At 63.4% G+C, this 17,170-nt stretch overlaps 1 protein-coding gene across 4 annotated transcripts in view; it reads left to right on the forward strand.

Annotated features, from left to right (window-relative positions):
- OSBPL5 (oxysterol binding protein like 5) overlaps window positions 1-17,170 on the forward strand; it is a 75,643-nt gene that overhangs the window by 17,233 nt on the left and 41,240 nt on the right. For 3 of the 4 annotated variants that reach the window (XM_081280805.1, XM_081280804.1, XM_081280802.1), the window contains exon 2: window positions 1,486-1,602. In XM_081280805.1, the coding sequence (XP_081136931.1) occupies window positions 1,486-1,602 (117 nt within the window). Of the gene's footprint in view, window positions 1-1,485; window positions 1,603-2,015; window positions 2,178-17,170 lie in introns of those variants that run through there. The other variant, XM_081280803.1, reaches the window with a different exon arrangement.

The following is a 17,170-nucleotide window of genomic DNA, read 5'->3' on the forward strand; positions in this document are numbered from 1 at the left end:
GCCTGCATAGCCAATGCACCTCGGCAGCAAGATGGATCCCGCAGGGCCTCGAAGCCTCCCAGTGAGTCCCTGTAAATAGACCCTTCTTGCCTTCTCAGGTGGGGGTCAGAGCTGAGGCCCAGGGCATTGGGAAACGGCACACATCAGACGCTGCCTAAGCCAGGGCTTTAGATGGGTCTTCCTGGAAGACAGGGGGTGTGCGGTGGAGAGCAGGGGGAACTACCCAGGCGGCAGGCCTGTCTGGCCCTGGGCAGCATCAGGCAGGGAGGGGGAGAGTCTGTGCCAATCCCCCAGGTTTCCCAGGGAACTGCCAGGGGCCACCGCCCCCCTCACCTCACACCTGGTATGTGACTCAGCCCAGGAGGACGCCACCAGAGGGTCTCCCTTGGGAGAGGACGTGGAACACATTTGAGGACATAGGCCTCCCTGCTCCTCCCAGCATGTCCCTCCCCTGCCACTATGGGGTCCAGGGGAGGAAGGGGCTGGGCTCCCCCCAGGGCCTGTGGCCAAAGGTGGCTCTGGTGAGCTGGAGAGGCCTGCAGCCGAGCCACAGCAGAGGGCGGAGAGGAGCCGCCTGGGCACCAGGCCGCCTTCCGGGCCTGCCTCAGCCACTGCCTGGCTCCTTGGCCCAGAGCTCATGACCCAGAGCTCCAGGGGAGGATGAAGCGGGTCACACGTGTAAGCGGGAAGACGTGGTGCCAGGTACCCGGAGGTTCCCATGTCACTATGAGCTCCAGATTTCCCTAGGCCCCCCACCTGTGGGGACATTGCCCCTCTTCCCAGGTAAGGAAATGAGACTCCGAGGGAAGAGTCCCAGAGCAGGGACACTCTGAAGCCCAGACTGGAGGACGAATGTGCCCTCAGGGAGGACTGCTGAGCTTAGCCTCTGCCCTGGGGGGTTCTTGTGCATCACGAGAGTTGAGCAGAGTCCCTGGCCCCTGCCCCCTCGATGCCTGCAGCACCCAGCCAACACTGCCTGCAGACATGGCCGAATGCCACCTCGAGTCAGGAGGCAAAGCCACCTCGGCTGAGGGCCACTGTTCAGAGACTTGGCTTGAAACAGTACTGATTTTAAATTGTTCTCTGCTCGCTCAGAGTAAAAGCCTCCATGTTTGCAATAGCATTATAAAATCTTGCTGATCACAAACGCAACTGCATGAACTAGAGTCAGTTCAGCACCATGGGCGGGGCGGTCCGACCATCCCTTCCCAGGGTGCTTACCCAGGGAGAGTGCCTTAGAAGTCTCCTGGCACTGCTGGGCACTCAGAGACCTGGCCCGTGGGGATTCCTCTCCTCAGCATTTACAGAGGCAGAAAGTGAGGCACAGAAAGTTGCAAAAACCTGCCTGAGGCCCAACGGCTCCGAGGCAGTGCCAGCATGCCCAAGGCCGGCACCGTCAGCCCCCTGCTCTGCCCACCTCTGAGGGCTTTTGTTCTCCTTTCCTGCACGGGCCTCCATCATGCACATGCTGTGTCCATTTGACAGGTGAGGAAGCTGAGGCCCGGAAGGAGCAACTCACTGCCCAGTGATGGAGCTGCCTTCCACCGGCGGCAGCAGGATTCGGACCTTCCTCTAGCCACCTCGCTGCCGCTCCAAAACCAGGCAAGCAGGAATGGGGCTTCTGGGGAGAGCCCAGCAGCAGCTGTGGACCCTGAAGGACACCTGACACCTGTCACTGAGCCTGGCAGGTGACATGCTCCTCATTTCCCGTGCGCCTGTCTGGTTGCTGTCAGACTCAACCCAGTGAAGAGTTCAAACCTGGTCCTGACTCCGTTCCCCAGCCCCCACCCTGCGTCATCCTCAGGGCCCTTCCCAGGCTCCACAAGTGCCCTTTGACCTCTGCCCTCAGGAGTGTCCTTTCACAAAATGTGGCCCTTATAGCCCGCATGGATTCACAGCTTTCCCTGTGTAGGCCCCTGAGACCTCTGCCCCGGGGAACAGAGCTTGTTTTCTCCCCGGATTCCCCAAGGACCCGCCCAGGCAACCAGCAACTCACCAGGCTCTGGTGGCCACACCCAGCTTTGTGCAGAGACTTCAAAGCAGACCCACTGGTCTCCGTCCACCCTCCTCACCCCTGCCTGAAGGGCAGAGGCTACTGGCCCCACGGAGCAGGTCCCACCATGGCTCTGAGCATCTTATCCAAACAGTTCTGCGTCCGAAGGCCTCGGCCTCGAAAGGTGACTATGGGTCAGGCAGGGCTCATTCTGGGGTAAGCCAGCTGGTGCAGCAGAGCTCTGCCTCCTTACCCACCCATCAGCACGAGGGTGAGGGAGAGGGACAGGCTGGTGCTTCTGCCCACCACCCCCCTCACCCCAGGTCTAACAGGGTGGGCGTGGCCAGGCTGGGGGGGAAGGGACTGCCATGGGGGCTGAGCCCCTGCATGCCCCTCCCCATGAGGGCTCACTCCAACTCCAGGGCCTGGAAGGAGCTGCGCACCCCAGGCTCTCCCTCTAGAGCCTGGCCAGGGGTCCTTCAGCACCCCATGATCACCAGTCTTAGGGGCACCCTGGATGTATCCATGGCAGTGCACAGACCGGGAGGAGGCTGAGACTTCCCAGGGTCAGTTTAGTCCCTTCTGACGTTCCGTCTGGGACAGGCTCCATGCCCTCCCATGTCCCACCTGCATCTGGGGGTGCAGAGGAGATGTGCTCAGCTCCCAGTGTGGCTGGGCCCTTTGGGACTGATAGTAGGGAAAGGACCTGGCAGGGGGCCACACTGGAGACACCTTGGCACCAACCAGGAGCTCACATCCACTTTAGGCCTTCAGGGGAGGGACTGGGAGATGGCCTGCACTCAGATCTGAAAGTCATTTAGAGCAATTGAGGGGGAAACAGGACTTAGTACAGGGGTGTCAGTTTCTGAAGCGACCAGTTAATCAGTTGGAAACCTGGAGTATGACAGAAGGGTCCCTTTGAACAGAAATACAGGACAGTGGGTCCTCCTGTGCTCTGGTGGCTTCTAGCGATTGGCAGGGGTGACAGTTACTCGGGCTCAGGAATGGAGCGAAGGAATCCACAGCTCTGGCGAGTGTGGGGTGGGGTGCGCCTACATTTGTGACCTTGGGCTTCTCCTAAGCCCCTAAACGTGAGAACCCCACAAGACTGACCCGGCTCACCCACCCCGCCAAGCCTTGGGCGCGGCGTCGCCACCCGGGCCGCAGGTGAGCTGGAGCCCAGGGCTCGCCGCCGGAAGGGCGCGGAAAGGCCGAGCGCTGGTGGCGGCGCGGGCGGGCGCCGGGGTCCCCAGGGCGCCGCTCCAGCGCGGATCCGCCCGGGTTTTGCGGCCGCCGCGCCCTCCCTCCCGCCTCCTCCCTCCGCCGCTCCCTCGCTCCGCCTCGCGCGGTTGGATCAGTCCTCTGGCATTTCCTGCAGCCGGGCCGCGCCGCCAGCTGAGCCCCGCGCCCGGCCGGCCCGGCCCGGAGCACCGAGCGCAGCCCGCACGGTAGGAGCGCGGCGCCGGGCGGGGCCGGGCGGGGCCGGGAGGGGCCGGGAGGCCGAGCGACGCCGAGCAGGCCCCAGCGCCCAGCGGGCCCCGCGGGTGGTCGGGGAGCCCCGCGCCGCAGACCCGGGGACCCCCGGGCGGGCGCAGCCGCGCGGACTCTGACAGGCGCCAGCGCGGGGAGCCTCGCCGGCGTGGCGCGGGGAGCCGGGGTGCGGGAGCGTCTGGCGGCGGGCGCGGCCCGTGTGGGAGCGGCGCGCCCCGCCTGGCTCCCCACTTGGCGGGGCTTAAAGGGGCCAAGACAGGGCGGGAGGGTGGCAGGGAATGACTGGACAGCTGCAGACCTTGCGGGTGGAGGGACTGTGTCCCCAGCGCAGCCAAACCAACCAGGAGGTGTCCGGATCCTCGTCTGGGATCAGGCGTGTGGCATCCCAGCTCCAGGCTTGTTCCCAGGGGGACTGTGTTTGGGTCCACAGAACGAGGGGCAGCCTGGACTGTGAGCTGCAGCCAGGACCCCTGCCTTAGGCCGCTGCCCACCACTGCCTCCTCTCCAGGCCCCGAGCCTTTAAAGACAGGGAGGGAGCCGAGGGCAGACACTCTGCGGGGGCTGAGGATCCCGGGCCTCTTGGGCACTTGAGGATTCTGGGGTGGGAGGAGGGTGGAGCAGCCAGGGGGGCTGGGCCAGGGCTCCTCCCAACTGCAGGTCCCAGCCGCCTTCCCAGGTGACCCCGCCCCCAGCCCAGACAGCTGTTTTCTGTCAGAAGCTGGCTGGAGTTAGAATTTTCAGTGCTCCTGGGGTGGAGGACAGGCCCCTCCCCAGGGAGCGATGGACTTCTCCAGCTCTCACCCAATAGGGCAGAGCTGGCCTGGGTCACTAGTTACATTTCTCTTCCTTTGCTGTCGGGGTCTTACAACTAGTTACTCTCTGTCTACCTAAGATACAATTTATGTGTCTGCCCTTTTGCCCACTACCCTTCAGAACACCTTTTGCAGGCCAGGAGCAGGGGTAGGGGCATCAGGTCCTGGAGAAGGGGTCGTGGCCTTTGGGATGGACATTACTATCTTGGGTCTGTCTGCACCCTGGTGGATTCAGGTCATAGATGGAGCAGACACCTGCCTCTCTGAGGATGAGGAGCAGAGTGTCTGTCTTTGCTACATCTTCACCCCCACTTCCGTGTTGATGCAGGCCCTTGTTCACCCTTGAATTTGACAGGACTGGAGAAGAACAGGAAGAATAGGGTGGGGGTTTGCAGGTCAGGGGATACCTGGGGACCAGGGAGTGTCATCGGGCTGGTCCCCTCCAGGCTTCAGGCTCTGGACCTGCAGATCCATTGTCTGCCTGCACGTGCGTGGGGCAGGCTGGCAGGAGCCAGGGAGGCTACTGCTGCGAGTCTGTCTGGTTGGTCTCACCAGGCTGTTTTGGAAGGTGACAAAGCTTGGAGCAGGTGCTCCCGCCTGCAGTCCTGGGCCTTGTCTCAGGGAGGCTGCTATACCTCCGTTGAACGCAGCAGTGATCCTGGATAGCAAACATGGGCTCCTCCTGGGCCCAGTGGTCTGGCTAGCCCAGAGTGGGCTAGGGGCCCACCGAGTCCTTCAAAGCCCTGCTTTTGGCGTTTTACAGATACTGAATGCCATGCCCCACCCCCACTGACTGATTCACCCTGCAGAGAACACCCAGGGCAGTTTCTCTCCTCAACGCAGGCTTCTCGAAGCCCTCTGAGCTCCAGGGATGACCCCAAGGGCTGAGCCTGGGGACGGCGGAAGGGCTGTGTGCCCAGCCGGTGGTTTGAAGGCTGTTGTGTGTCTCTGGCAGCTGTGTCTGGGGAGTCGCCCTCCCCACATTCTTTGGCTCGGGGCGCACGCGAGTGCCGCACTCACACATGGCACAGGTGGAGGCCCACTGCAGGTGGTGGCAGTGCCCCACCCCGCAGCCGAGATACCTGGTGGTTCCCCCAGGGAAGCCTGGGAGATTACAGGGCTGAGGAGGGACAGGGGACAGGGTGCTGCAGAGGGGCTGTGTCCAGGGTGTGTGCCGCAGACCGGATCCGGTGATTCCGGCGGTAACGGTACTGTCCAGTGCAGACCTGCCGTGGGCTCAGGGTTGGCAGGCCCAGGTGAGCATGTCATGTGTTATGGTGCAGGACAGTGTCACGGCCCCCGAAGGCCAACAGGCCTGCTGCCTGCCCTGGGATGTCCCCGTGCAGTCCAAGTTTGCCACATAGGAAGAGCATTGCTCTGGGTGGCAGCTCAAGGGCAAGGACCTGAGACCCTGAGTGTGAGGCCACTGGGCTTCTCAGGAGTGCACAGGGTTGGCAGGTGGTGGGAGCCGCCACAGGGTGGCCCTGCTGCTCATTTGGAGAGATGCATGAGCAGACAGGAAAGGGCCTGGGGTGGCTGGGGGGAGCACAACGATTTGGACTTGGTTGTGGTGTTCTCTTAGCATCACAGTGTGGAGCCTGGGCCCCAGGCCCTGTGCGTGAGTGTGGAGTTGCCCCGTGTGCGCGTCCCAGCTGAGAGGCTGGCCCGATCTCCATGGCCAGGCTTGGGATGAGAGGTCCTACGGGACAAAACAGTGACTCCATCTTGGACTTCTTTGTCCACTATGCTAGCTGGAGAACCTGCCCTCCAAGGTAAAGAATGTTGCAAGACCAAGATGAGGGTCAGACTGGAGCTTCCCCAGGGGACCAGAAGAAAGAATCCCTGCCACTGGGTCAGAGGCCTGCGGGGGTCGGGGGTGGGGCCCAATGACCATTGAGAGAGGCTGGGGTGGGCCTGGCCATCACATCCTTACCAAGGTCATTCAGGTCATTGAGATAGTAAGACAAGGTCCATACTGATCAGGACATGAGCCTTGTAAGCGAACACAGAATGATCTAGAATACCCAGAGGCCCTTGCTGCATCTCTCAGGCTGAGAGCAAATACTTCAGCCTCTTGCCCCCAGGCCTGGCCTCCCTGTCCTCCCAGCACTGACGGGCTGTCTCTTCCTGCCCACCTGGTTCTCCAGCCTGCAGCCTGCAGTGGCGGGATTGATGTGCTGTCCCTTGGGGTGAATATAGTATGTGGGGGCTGGGAAAGGTTGGGGGAAGGGAAGGGGGTTGCTAGGGAGCCTGGTGGCTCTAGCAGGACTTTCCATGCCCAACTATTGGGGTAAATATTTGGGTCCAATGGCGTAGGGTTTCTGTTGGGGTGAATGCAGCGCCAGGAGTTGGGGGCTACTTAAAGCTGGGCTGCCTGCTGCAGGGGCCTCCTGCCACAGCGCTCCTCCTTCCCATTATAGGTGGGTGGCCAGCTTCCCCAGGAGGCCAGACCGTGGGGAGCCCTAGGGCTGACCAGTGGCTGCAGAACCGGGGTGAGAAGACTTGGTCTCCAGTTTACAAGGTGAACCCCACCCCTGTCGTGTCAGGAAGCCCTCCAACTCCAGTAGGTTTCAGGCCAGTGGGGGCAGGCCAGGGTCGGGGCATGTGGCCCTCTTCCTGGAGGGGACCCCCAGGTCTCTGCTGCTGAGCCAGGGCAGCGAGGTGGCCACTGGCTTCCCTTGCCCCTCCTCCAGCCACCAACCCAGCCATGGAGGCAGCCCGTCCAGTTCCCTGTCCAGGCCTAGGGCCATGGGGTCCAGGAGAGACTGGCTAGGGCCAGAGCCACTGATGCGTCTGGGGTCAGTGGACTGGAAGCCCTGGGGGACAGTGCAGGGCTGCTTCACCCAGGTGCTGGCCAGCCAAGTTCCTGCACGTCCAAGCCGCCCTTCCCTGTCTCAACGTCAGGCTCAAGCCAGCCTGTGGGGTCCCCAGCACTGGGTAAGCTCGGCCATTCCATGTGTGCCTGGTACTGCCCTCAGGGCCCCAGCAAGGGTTTCCAAGCTCCAGCATCACCTCCCTGGCCATGGTCCTGGGTCACCTCCCTGGGGGAAGAACCCCAGGTGGACCCTGCTTCTTCTGGGAGACCCTCCTTCGCCTCCCCAGGCCTCCTCTTCTCCTGAACTTGGCATGTGTCCAGGCTGCCCTGAGCTGCCTCCTCTGTGGGTGGACCCTGAGCCACGAAGGGCAGCCATTCTGTGGGAAGTGGTTACCTGTACCTGGTCTCAAGCCTGTGTGTGGTTACCTATGGAGTCAGGATTGTAGCACGTGTCCCCAGGTGGAGCAGATCCAGAGTGGGGCTGCTCCCCTCCCCGGCAGCCAGCCCCTTGCTGGTCAGGAGCCTGGCTCGTCATTAGCCCCAGGCCAGGGGCTGGGGGCAGGTGTGCTAGGTGTGTTAGGTGTGCTTGGAACTCCAAGAAGGGCCCCATGTGGAGTGAGAGCCCCCAGAGGCCCCAGAACACCCCAGGCCTCGCTGACCTTTGCCTGTGTCCTGGGTGAAACCTGGCCCACAGAGCCTGGGTCCCTAGGCTTCAACCTCCTGCCCCTGGTGCCCCTGACCCTGGCACCCCTGACCCTGGCATCCCTGACCCTTCCCCCCTGCACTCCTTTCGGCAACCCCACCTTGGGCTGGTGCTGTGCGGGTGGGGCCTCTGGGGCTCTCACTCCACATGTGGCCATCTTGGAGCGTCAGTGCCAGCCCGGCCCTCGGGGGCCAGGCAGCCCTAGCTCACAGCGTGCCGGCTCCTGCTTGAGGGGAGAGAGAATGGCTCTGAGAACACAGGGTCATTGTGCTGCCCCTCGCCAGCCTCAGCTCCCGGTCTTTGAGGGTCCCTAGCAGCAGGTCCTGGGGCTCCTGCACACCAGCATCAACAGGCGGGAGCTTGGGGACAGCGCGGCCTCCAGTGCGCGCATTGCCTGAAGCCCTCCCCACCCGCCCCTGCTCCCCAGACCATTCTGTGTCTTGAAGATCTGCGTCTACTTTTATGCAAGGAAAAGTTTCCACTTGTTTCAAGAAGTTTGAAAGCTGCGAGACTGTGGTCGGGGGTCTTGCCCCCCACCCCGCCCTCCGCTCTGGAAGCCGGTTTCCTGGGTGTCGCAGAGCACTTTGCTGCGCCCTCATGACCTCCGGGTGCACATCCTAGGGCAACAGATGACCTGCTGCTGGAACCACCACCCCACTCTCCCACATGACCAGCCCCGCTCCCCTGTAGTCCTGGGGCCAGAAAGAAAAGGACAGGGACAGACACAGAAGCGGGCGGCCAGCCCTGGGCCTGCTGCCTCGTGGGGTCCTCTGATCTCCTTGGGGCAGAGGAAGAAGCAGCGGCTTTCCTGCCGCAGCACCACGCAGCGTTTCCACTTTGGGCCTGGCTCCTGCGGGGGCGTGTGGCCCCCACCGAAGCGAGGCCTAGATTCTGCCTCTGAATAGCAGCGTGTGGGATGGCAGGTCCCCGAAGGGCAGAGTTGCTGGGAGGACACGGGGTGCCTGGCCACAGAGGCTGGGAGCATTTGAGGTGTGCAGACGAGGCCTTGAGCTAGGAATGTAAGGCATCAGCCCGTGTGCAACCTGAGGGCCCGGCCACTTGGGGACAGGGCCTGGTAGCAGGTCCTGTTCAAGTGGCCCCTGTCATCCTTCCTGGACGGTGGGCAAGTGCTTGTGGAGGCTCCTAAGTGTCCCTCTTGAACACATCTGAGGGGCCCATGGCCCCCGTGGTCCAGGCATGTGTGATGGCAGCTGTTGGGGTCCCGCCCTCACTGCCCGTGCCTCCCAGGCACCCCCAACTGGCTCTCAACCACCTGGATCCCCCACATAGTGGCTGCCTGCCCTCAGCCAATGCTACCTGGCCAGAGGGGGTGGTGTGCCAGTCCCCCCAGCAGGCGGAGGCAGGGCCACCCTCTTGTCCCTGCTCTGCAGGGCCGCAGGCTGCTCGCTCTGGTGGGTCTCCGGCAGCCTGGGCTCACTGTTGAGCCCACCCGGGCCAGCAGCCAGGGCTGCCCACCACCCACACTGAGGTCTGCAGATGCCCTCCCTGGCCTGGAACGCCTTTCCTCTCTCCATCCAGGACACTGACTCTGTCTCCAGGGGGCTTGGTCCCAGGCCACGGCCTGTCTTCCTGGGGGGCTGGCTCCTGGGCTGTCACTGCTGTTCAGCATGAGCCTGCTTGAGTGTGACCTCACCCTTTGCAGCCCCTTCCCCTCCTCTCGTGGGCCAGGGTCTTCGCCGCCGGCCTGACTCCTTCCGCCTGGGCCCTGGTGAAGCTGCTCCTGCCTAACAAAGGACGTGGCCCTCTTCTTCCCGCGCTGGTCGGCGAGCCGCAGCTTCTCCTTGCTGGCCTTGGTCACCTTGTTTTGCAGAGGCCGTGGGTGGCTGGGTCGTCAGCCACAGGGCCTAACACGCTGGGCTACAAACGCCCCAAGCAGGTGCTCCACGCCTCCCACCTGTGCCAGGTGAAGGCTCCTCCCCGCAGGCTCCGCGGGGTGAGCAGAGCGAGCGTCTGACCTTGGGAGCCTTGTCATGGGGATAGGACATGGACAGTCAGAGAGCCAGGCGTCGTCCCCACCTGTGTGGCCCTGGGCAAGACCTTTAAGTTCTGTCAGTTTCCTCCTCTGTGAAATGGGCCTCCGCTGTGCCAGTCTCCTAGGGGTGCTGGGGGGACTCAGCAAGAGCCAGGCCTACCCGGGTGTAGAGAGGGCTGGGGCTCCCAGCCCTGTCCTGAATGGGAATTTTGATCAGTAGTTAAATATTGTGAGACTTAGACACAGGAATCGCCCACGACACCAGTCCCGCCTCACTGATCTGACCAGTGGGCTGCATCGAGGGCCGTGGGCCAGGCGTTCATGCCCAGGTCTGTTCTAAGAGTGACGGCGTGAAGGGAAAGCTGGGCACCGTCCCTAAGCCACTGCCCTGTGCCCTGTCCTCCAGGGAGCTGCTCTTGGTTTGCATGTGCAGGCTCCGTGGCGTGGCTTACCCTATATGGCTGGATCACAGCCGGTCCCAGCAGCCTCTGGCTGCATTTCAATGTCGCTCCATCACGACCCTCCTCGGCCAGTCATCTGCAGCCCCGGGGAAGCAGCAAGACAGTAGCCCACAGCCTGCTCCAGCTTCTGCCAGGGCAGTCAGGAGGCCGTTCCGGCTCGTTTCCGTGCGCCCTACACCCGTCAGTCCTACCCCATCCCGGGGAAGTCCTTCAGTTTGTTTCCGTCTGTCTCTGGAGCTGGTCCTGTGGTCAGGCTCCTGGGGCACCTATGGAGGGACGTGGGCCCAAAAAATGAGCCCAGCAGGTGCCCATCAGAGTGTGGCCATCCCTGGGTCCATCCCTGACTCTCCTGGCCTTCAGGGTCCCAGGGGGAGACCCCAGCTCTCTCACCCCATCAGAGGGAGGGCTTTTCTCCCTCCCCCTCTGCCTTCAGAACAGGCCTGCAGGAGGCTAAGCTGCCCCCAAAGATGTTTGCCAGTGTCCTCACAAGGCCCCTCTCAGTGACCAACACGTTCTGTTAATCAAAAACCCAGAAGTTGGCCTGACCCTAAGACCCAGGAGTCGAGGAGGGTGGGTCTGGCCACGGCACAGCGGCTCTAGGTGGCTCTAGGTGGTTTGCGTGGCCTCTGCGTCCTGGTCGGAGACTGTCCTGCCCGGGCGGGGAGGGGGGGTGCCTGGAAACACGCTGACCTCACCGGTTCCCGTCCTCACTGTCTGGTGCCTGCCCGGGAGCCCTGGCTCGGCCAGCCTGGGGTTGAGTCTGGAGGCCCTCTGTCCTCCGGACCTTGAGGAGCAGGGCACCCACAGAGGTGTCTCCGGCCTTCCCAGGCAGAAGTCCCTCAGGAAGGTCACCCTGCACGCAGGGCCATCACACCCCTCCTGCTGGCCGTTCCCACCTCAGGAGGCCCTCTCTGCAACTTAGCCTCCCGGATCTGCAGCCTGGGGCAGGGCGAGGGCAGTGAGTGTCCACCACCTTGGCCTCTGGCGTCCAGCCAGCACCTGCTGGAGGGCTTTCTGGAAAGCTTTCCTCACAGGGGGGTGGAGCACGCCCAGCCGCCTTGGGCTTCAGTGGCCTTGGGCTTCAGTGGCCTTGGGCTTCAGTGGCGTGGCCTTCCCAGGTGCCTTCCCTGCCCCTAGGCCAGACCTCCCACCTGTGCTATGGAGTGGGGGGTGGACCTCCCTGCCCCTCCCTCACCAGGCGCCATCTGCAGACCCTCGGGGTGCTCCTCAGTGCCGTGGCCCAGGAGGTGTGGCCCAGGAGCCCCTGCCACCCCTGGGGTGCTGCAGAGAGCACTGGAGTTGGAGAGGGAGCCGGGAGCTCCCAGCTGGGACCCACCCACTTCATCTGACTTCACCATGGAGCCTCTGCCAGTCCTGCTGAGGATCCCTCACAGAGAAGGAAAATGGAGGCATCTTCCAAAGGGCTCTGGTGGGTGTTGGTCCACACTGGAGGCCTGTCCACCCGGGTCACTTGGAGCTTTCGGGGCCTGGGGTGGTGACCCCAGCAGCCTGTGCCTGCATTTGGTTTAGATTGCAGTTTAGTGAATGGCCCGACCCCACACACACACTCACCATTCGTCATTTAAAACCGCGTCTGTGTTTCGGTTTCTTTGTGATCTTCAGTGCTATTTGTCTACCAGAGGCCATCCGTCATTCCCGGGGACTCAGCCCTGTGTGTGAGGGTGCTGGTGTCATGGGCCTGAGTGGCCCAGGCCCTGGCCAGCCTGCCAGAGCTGGACTAGCCCCCAGGAGTCCCTCGGGAGCCACTTCTCTGGGCCACAGGCCTTTTTACAGACAAGTCGGCCAGTCCTGCTAAGAATCAGTGACTTCCATACCAGGAAGTCACTCCAAGCCTGTGATGCGACAGCTCTTTGCAACCCTAAGGCTGACTGAAGCGTGTGCAAACCAGGCGTGAGTGGACGTGGAGGCTGGGGTTGGAGGGTAGTGAGGCCGCAGAGGGAGGTGTGCTACATTTACCTTGGCTGCTTCCTGAGTTCTGCGTTCTTGATGAACACCCCGTGTGGATTCCTGTGACGGCGGACGCGTGTGTTCAACACCCAGCCCTCCCTGGGGGCTCCAGGCATTGGCTGTGGGCACTCAGGGAGGTAGCACCTGCTGTTTCCAGGCATGGGACCAGGGCTTGGAGACCTTGCACCCTGCCGCGACAGCAGGGCCACAAGGGGAAGGAGAGGGAGCTGGTGGGAGATTCGAGAGGGAGGTTTCATCCGGCCAGACTCAGACGGGCCCTTGGAAGGCACGGCTGTGAGACCAGCAGGGAATGGGGACGGAGGGGCTGCACCACCCGGACAGCCTGTGGTCTGGAAGGCCAGCGGGCTGCAGCTGAGACCTCTTGCCCCAGGCTTGGTGGCTTGACCTGGTGAGGCCACGGGGCCACTCCCGAGCAGCTCCCAGGGCCGGTGTGACTTTGGGTCACTTGCTTTCATCAATGTGCATTTTTACCTTAAGGAGGTTGAAGTCGTTGCTGAAGCTGCAGGTCAGCATCACTTGTGGTAAGTAGCAGGTGCTGAGGGACGCTGCCCAGCCAGCACCGCACCTGACTACCGCTGGGCCGCGGTGCTCAGATCAGGGTGGGCAGGACCGGCCGAGGCTCTGCAGGGCAGCCCTGCCCAGAGCAGCTCCTCTGCCGTGGGCTTTGCCGAGGCCACCCCACTTCTGCTGGAGAGGGGAGCAGGCCCAGAACACAGTAGGGGCCAGTGTTGTCCCTCCGCACGGGCAGGAGCTGGAGAGACATCACAGGGCCCTGGTCTCCCTGGAACTGTCTGGTGAGGCTGCCCTGAGCAGCCGCGTGGCCGGGAGGCACAGGTGATAGGCACAACTTGTCCAGTCTGGCTGAGGCAGCGTGGGGAGGGCAGCTGTCCGGGACAGAGACCCTGCACACAGGGCCTGGGAGAAGGTGACCTCCACTTGGGGCCACCCAGGTGCCCAGCCCAGTATTACCAAGTCACCTGGAGACCCTCCCAGGGGACAGGCTGGCGTCTGCCACGTCACTGACCTTCCTCTGAGGGTCTCGTGTTTCCCTATAGCTGTACAATGGTGGCCTCTGCAGCAGGGGCATGGGGGGGGGGTGAGAGTGAGATTTAAAGGGGACACGCCACCTTCAGCCCCTGGCTTTTCTGAGTGGGACAGGACGTGGGTGGTGTCCATGCCCAGGCAGGGCACAGAGTGTGGCTGGGCTGAGTGGAGTGTCAGGTCGGCTTGGTGGGGCTGCGTGGAAGATGGCAGCCACAGCCTCGTCAGTGCCTCTGGCAGCAGGTCCTTCCGCCACGTCCTGAGGGCTGGAGAGGGCTGTCCCCTCTCCTCTGTCAGGCCCTTCTCCCTCTCAGCCCCAGCCCGGTGCCTCTATGTCCTGGGCAGCTACAGCAAGTGACCACGTGTGTGTGCTAGAGCAGCGGATCCGTTCCTCGCCCCGGGGCCGGGAGGTCTGAAGTCAAGGTGCTGTGGGGAAGGCTCACTCCAGAGGCTCCAGGGAGGGTCCTGCGGCCTGCTCCGGCTCCGGGCTCTAGAGGATCCTGGCCTGTGGCCTCGTCCAGCTGCGGGCCCCAGGTGATCCTGGGCCTGAGGCCACAGCTCTCCAGTCTCTGCCACAGGTTCACGTCACTCTCCTCTGCGTCTGCCTCTCCTTCTCTCTTGTAAGAACCCCGCATTGGATCCGGGGCCACCTTAGGCCACGTCACCTTGCCTTAAGGATCTGGGGCCCCTTTAGGCCGTGTCACCTTGTCTTATGGATCTGGGGCCACCTTAGGCCGCGTCACCTGGCCTTAGGTCAGTCCATCTGCAGAGACCCTTTCCAGGGACAGCTGCACTGGTGGAGCATGGGCCTGGGTTCCGTCCTTAGCTCCATCAGAAATGAAAATAAAGACCCAAAGACAGGCATGGCCACGGGTCCTGGGGCCAGGACCTATCTTTGGGGGGTGCACCTGAACCGTCTACCCCATGAGGGGGCCACTAGGACAGTGGTCCAGCGCTTTGTGACACCCAGGGAGGTGGGCTGAGAGCCGGACCTGGTGGAGAGAAGGGGGCTCTGTGGACTTGGACTTGGGGTGACACCACTGCAGCGGGCACTCCGTCCTCCCAGCCCTGGGCACGGGGGTGGGCAGGGAGGGGCCACCTGGGTTCACAGGTAAGGCCTTGCTGCCCCAGAAAAGTGAGGAGCCTCAGGCTGCTCCTCACCTACCGGGTGGGGAGTGGACACGAGGCAGCGCCGGGCTGGGGAGCTGCCCGGGAGGGCAGGTGCCCGCTCCTCCCTGGAGGAGAGTCTGTCCAGTGAGTGCCCCTGGCCAGCCCCTGGGTGTGGGCCAGGGGCTCAGCTTTGGTGGGCGAGACTTCCACCCTGGCCTCCTGTGAAATGGCTGACTTAGATGTGCCCACCTGGGCACCTGGGTCACCACCCCCCCGAGACCCCTCACCTCAGTGCTGCCGGGAGCCACCTGCAGTCCCAGGCCCCGGGGAGAGCCCTCTCAGGAGGAAGATGCTCATGAAGGGGAGATGGGCTGAGGGACAGGCCTGGGGCGCCTGTGACTTGCCGAGCGTGTGTACCCGTGTGTCCGTGTGTCTGCGTGTGCACGCGTGTTTTTAAGTGGTTCTGCGCCTGCACATCTGTTTGCATACTTGCAGCCTGTGTGTCCCTGCAACACGTGTGTGTGTGGGGGCTGTGCATGGGCATGTGTGTGCTGGCGTGTCCTCAGTGCACGTGCATGGTGTGTGTGTGTGCGCGCGGGAGGGTGGGCACCAAGCACATGGCAGTCACCACACCTGGCCCTTGTGCCCCAGGCTGCCTGGCTCCTGGGGTCATTTTGACCATCGAGGAGCAGAGGGGGGCCCTGCTGGAGCAGGCCAGGGCTCTGGGGACCTGTGGTCAGTCCGGGCAGCACAGGGCTCCATCCCGGGTTTGTAAGATGGGCGTGAACAGCCTGGGGGACTGCGAGTACCTGGCAGAGGAGCTGACAGCTGCTCCCTGGTGACCTGTCCCCAGGGCCTGCAGGGCCACTGGCTCCTTGCTCAGGGTGGAGTGTGGGGAGGGGCTGCTGCAGTGCTGTGGCCCAGGGAGGGTTAGGCAGAGTGCTGGGGACTGAGATAGGAAGGGGTAGCCTGGGGCACCTCCTGCCCCACCTGAGGGACCCTGGCTCTGCCACATTCCTGGCCTCCACTGGGAAGTGGCCCTGGCCTGAGTCTGGCCAGTCCTGGGAACTGAGGGCAGCTGGGTGAGGTGCGGGGACAGTGGGCGTACAGGCTGCGGTCCCTGGGTGGGTAAGGGAGACTGGCTCCTGCAGAGGGCCCTGCAGGGGACCCCACTTCCCCGCTGCACCCAGGGGCCGCAGCTCCTCTCATCCCCACAGTTCTGGTCCCCTCACCTCTTACCCACGTGGGCTTCCCAATGGCTCTGCTGGTACATCTAACAGTAGCAGTGACATGCATCTGTGGAGGTGACCAGGCGAGACGGAGGCCATGGCCTGCAGAGCGAGTATCGTCAATACTGCACGGCGAGATCCGCACTGGTGCCCACCCGCCTGCCCCCAGACCCCTTACCCTTCAGTGGCCGTGCATGGCCTGCGCCACCCACCTTTCTGGCTGGGCCAGCTCAGGGCCGTGTGCACGCAGCATGGCGTCCAGGCTGCCCCTGCACACAGCCGCCCCATCACTGCGGCCAGCCCTGCACCTTGTCTGACTTGTGTGGATTCGGGCTGCCCAGCAGGGGCAGGAGCCATGCCCAGCCCCATGCCAGACCCTCTGGGGCACTTATCCAAGGACACCTCTCCCTGGGGCTTCTGCCAGGGTCTCCCTGTGCCCTGGAGACCCCTGTCCAGCTCAGCACTTCGCACACAAGGCCACGCAGGCCCCAGCAGCGCAGTGAGCATCAGCCATACAGAGGCTACCGAGGCTTGGCCAGCCAGGACCCTGCCCAGCCTGGCCCCTCAGGACTGGGTGAGTCACACAGCTGGTGACACATGCATGTGGTCCCTGTGAAAGCCACTGTCCTGGACTCCTATCCTACCTGCTCACTCTGGAGCCACGTCAAAGAATGGAACTCGTCACATGCAGGCCCTGGGTTTGCCTTTGGGAAAATGAAGCTGGGCTGGGGGGTGACTGAGCAGGCCTGGGCACAGTCGGGGCCGCCTGGGGGCTTATGATCCTCTGTACTAAGTCCTGGGGGGCTGGGGCGGGGCTGTGGCTCCGCAGCAGCTGCCAGTGCCCCTCTGCCCTCAGCAGGCGCCTGTCTGTGTCCCCCATGCATCGGCCGGGTGTGGCAGGAGGGCGTGGGGGAGGTGCAGGCTCCACTGCGCAGGGGCTCCTGGCCTCCGAGGCGCCTGCGGTCTCTGCCTCTCTGTGCGGACTTTTCTAGAACAGGACTTACCAAGGTTCACTCGGGCCCCAGGCCCCAGCCCAGCGCTGCCCTCTCCCCAGCCCCTCAGGAGCGGCTTCCAGCCCCGTTAAAAGTGCAGTGGGAACTCAGGGCCAAGAGGGACAAGGACAGCCGGGTCCCCAAATATACTATCCTGGGTCCAGCAGCTGTAGCATGACAGAGGAGCCACTGTGCCTAGGCCCCACTTCCTCTTAGGCAGGAGTCCCACCTGCGGGCTCTCTCTGAGGTCCCCCCTGTCCAATAGAGGAAACCACTAGCAAGACCCTTTTCTCCCCTTCCTCCCCCACCCCCCCAAGCAAACCCTGGCCCCTCCAAGGTCTAGGAACTAGGAAGTTCTCCCTCAGGGCTGACCACCGCAGGCGGCAGTAACATGCAGTGGGCTGGACCTGCTGCACCCACACCAGTCTGGGGGCTCCCTGCGGGCTGTGGGACAGGGTCTTGGTCTCACTCCCAGTGAGGTGGGCACATTGGATAGGCACAATGGCCGGGTTCTCCGGGCTGCAGGGGCCGAGGCTGCTAG

The sequence above is a fragment of the Spermophilus citellus genome (genome assembly GCF_964194105.1).
Source record: "Spermophilus citellus genome assembly, chromosome: 2".
NCBI classification, from domain to species: Eukaryota; Metazoa; Chordata; class Mammalia; order Rodentia; family Sciuridae; genus Spermophilus; species Spermophilus citellus.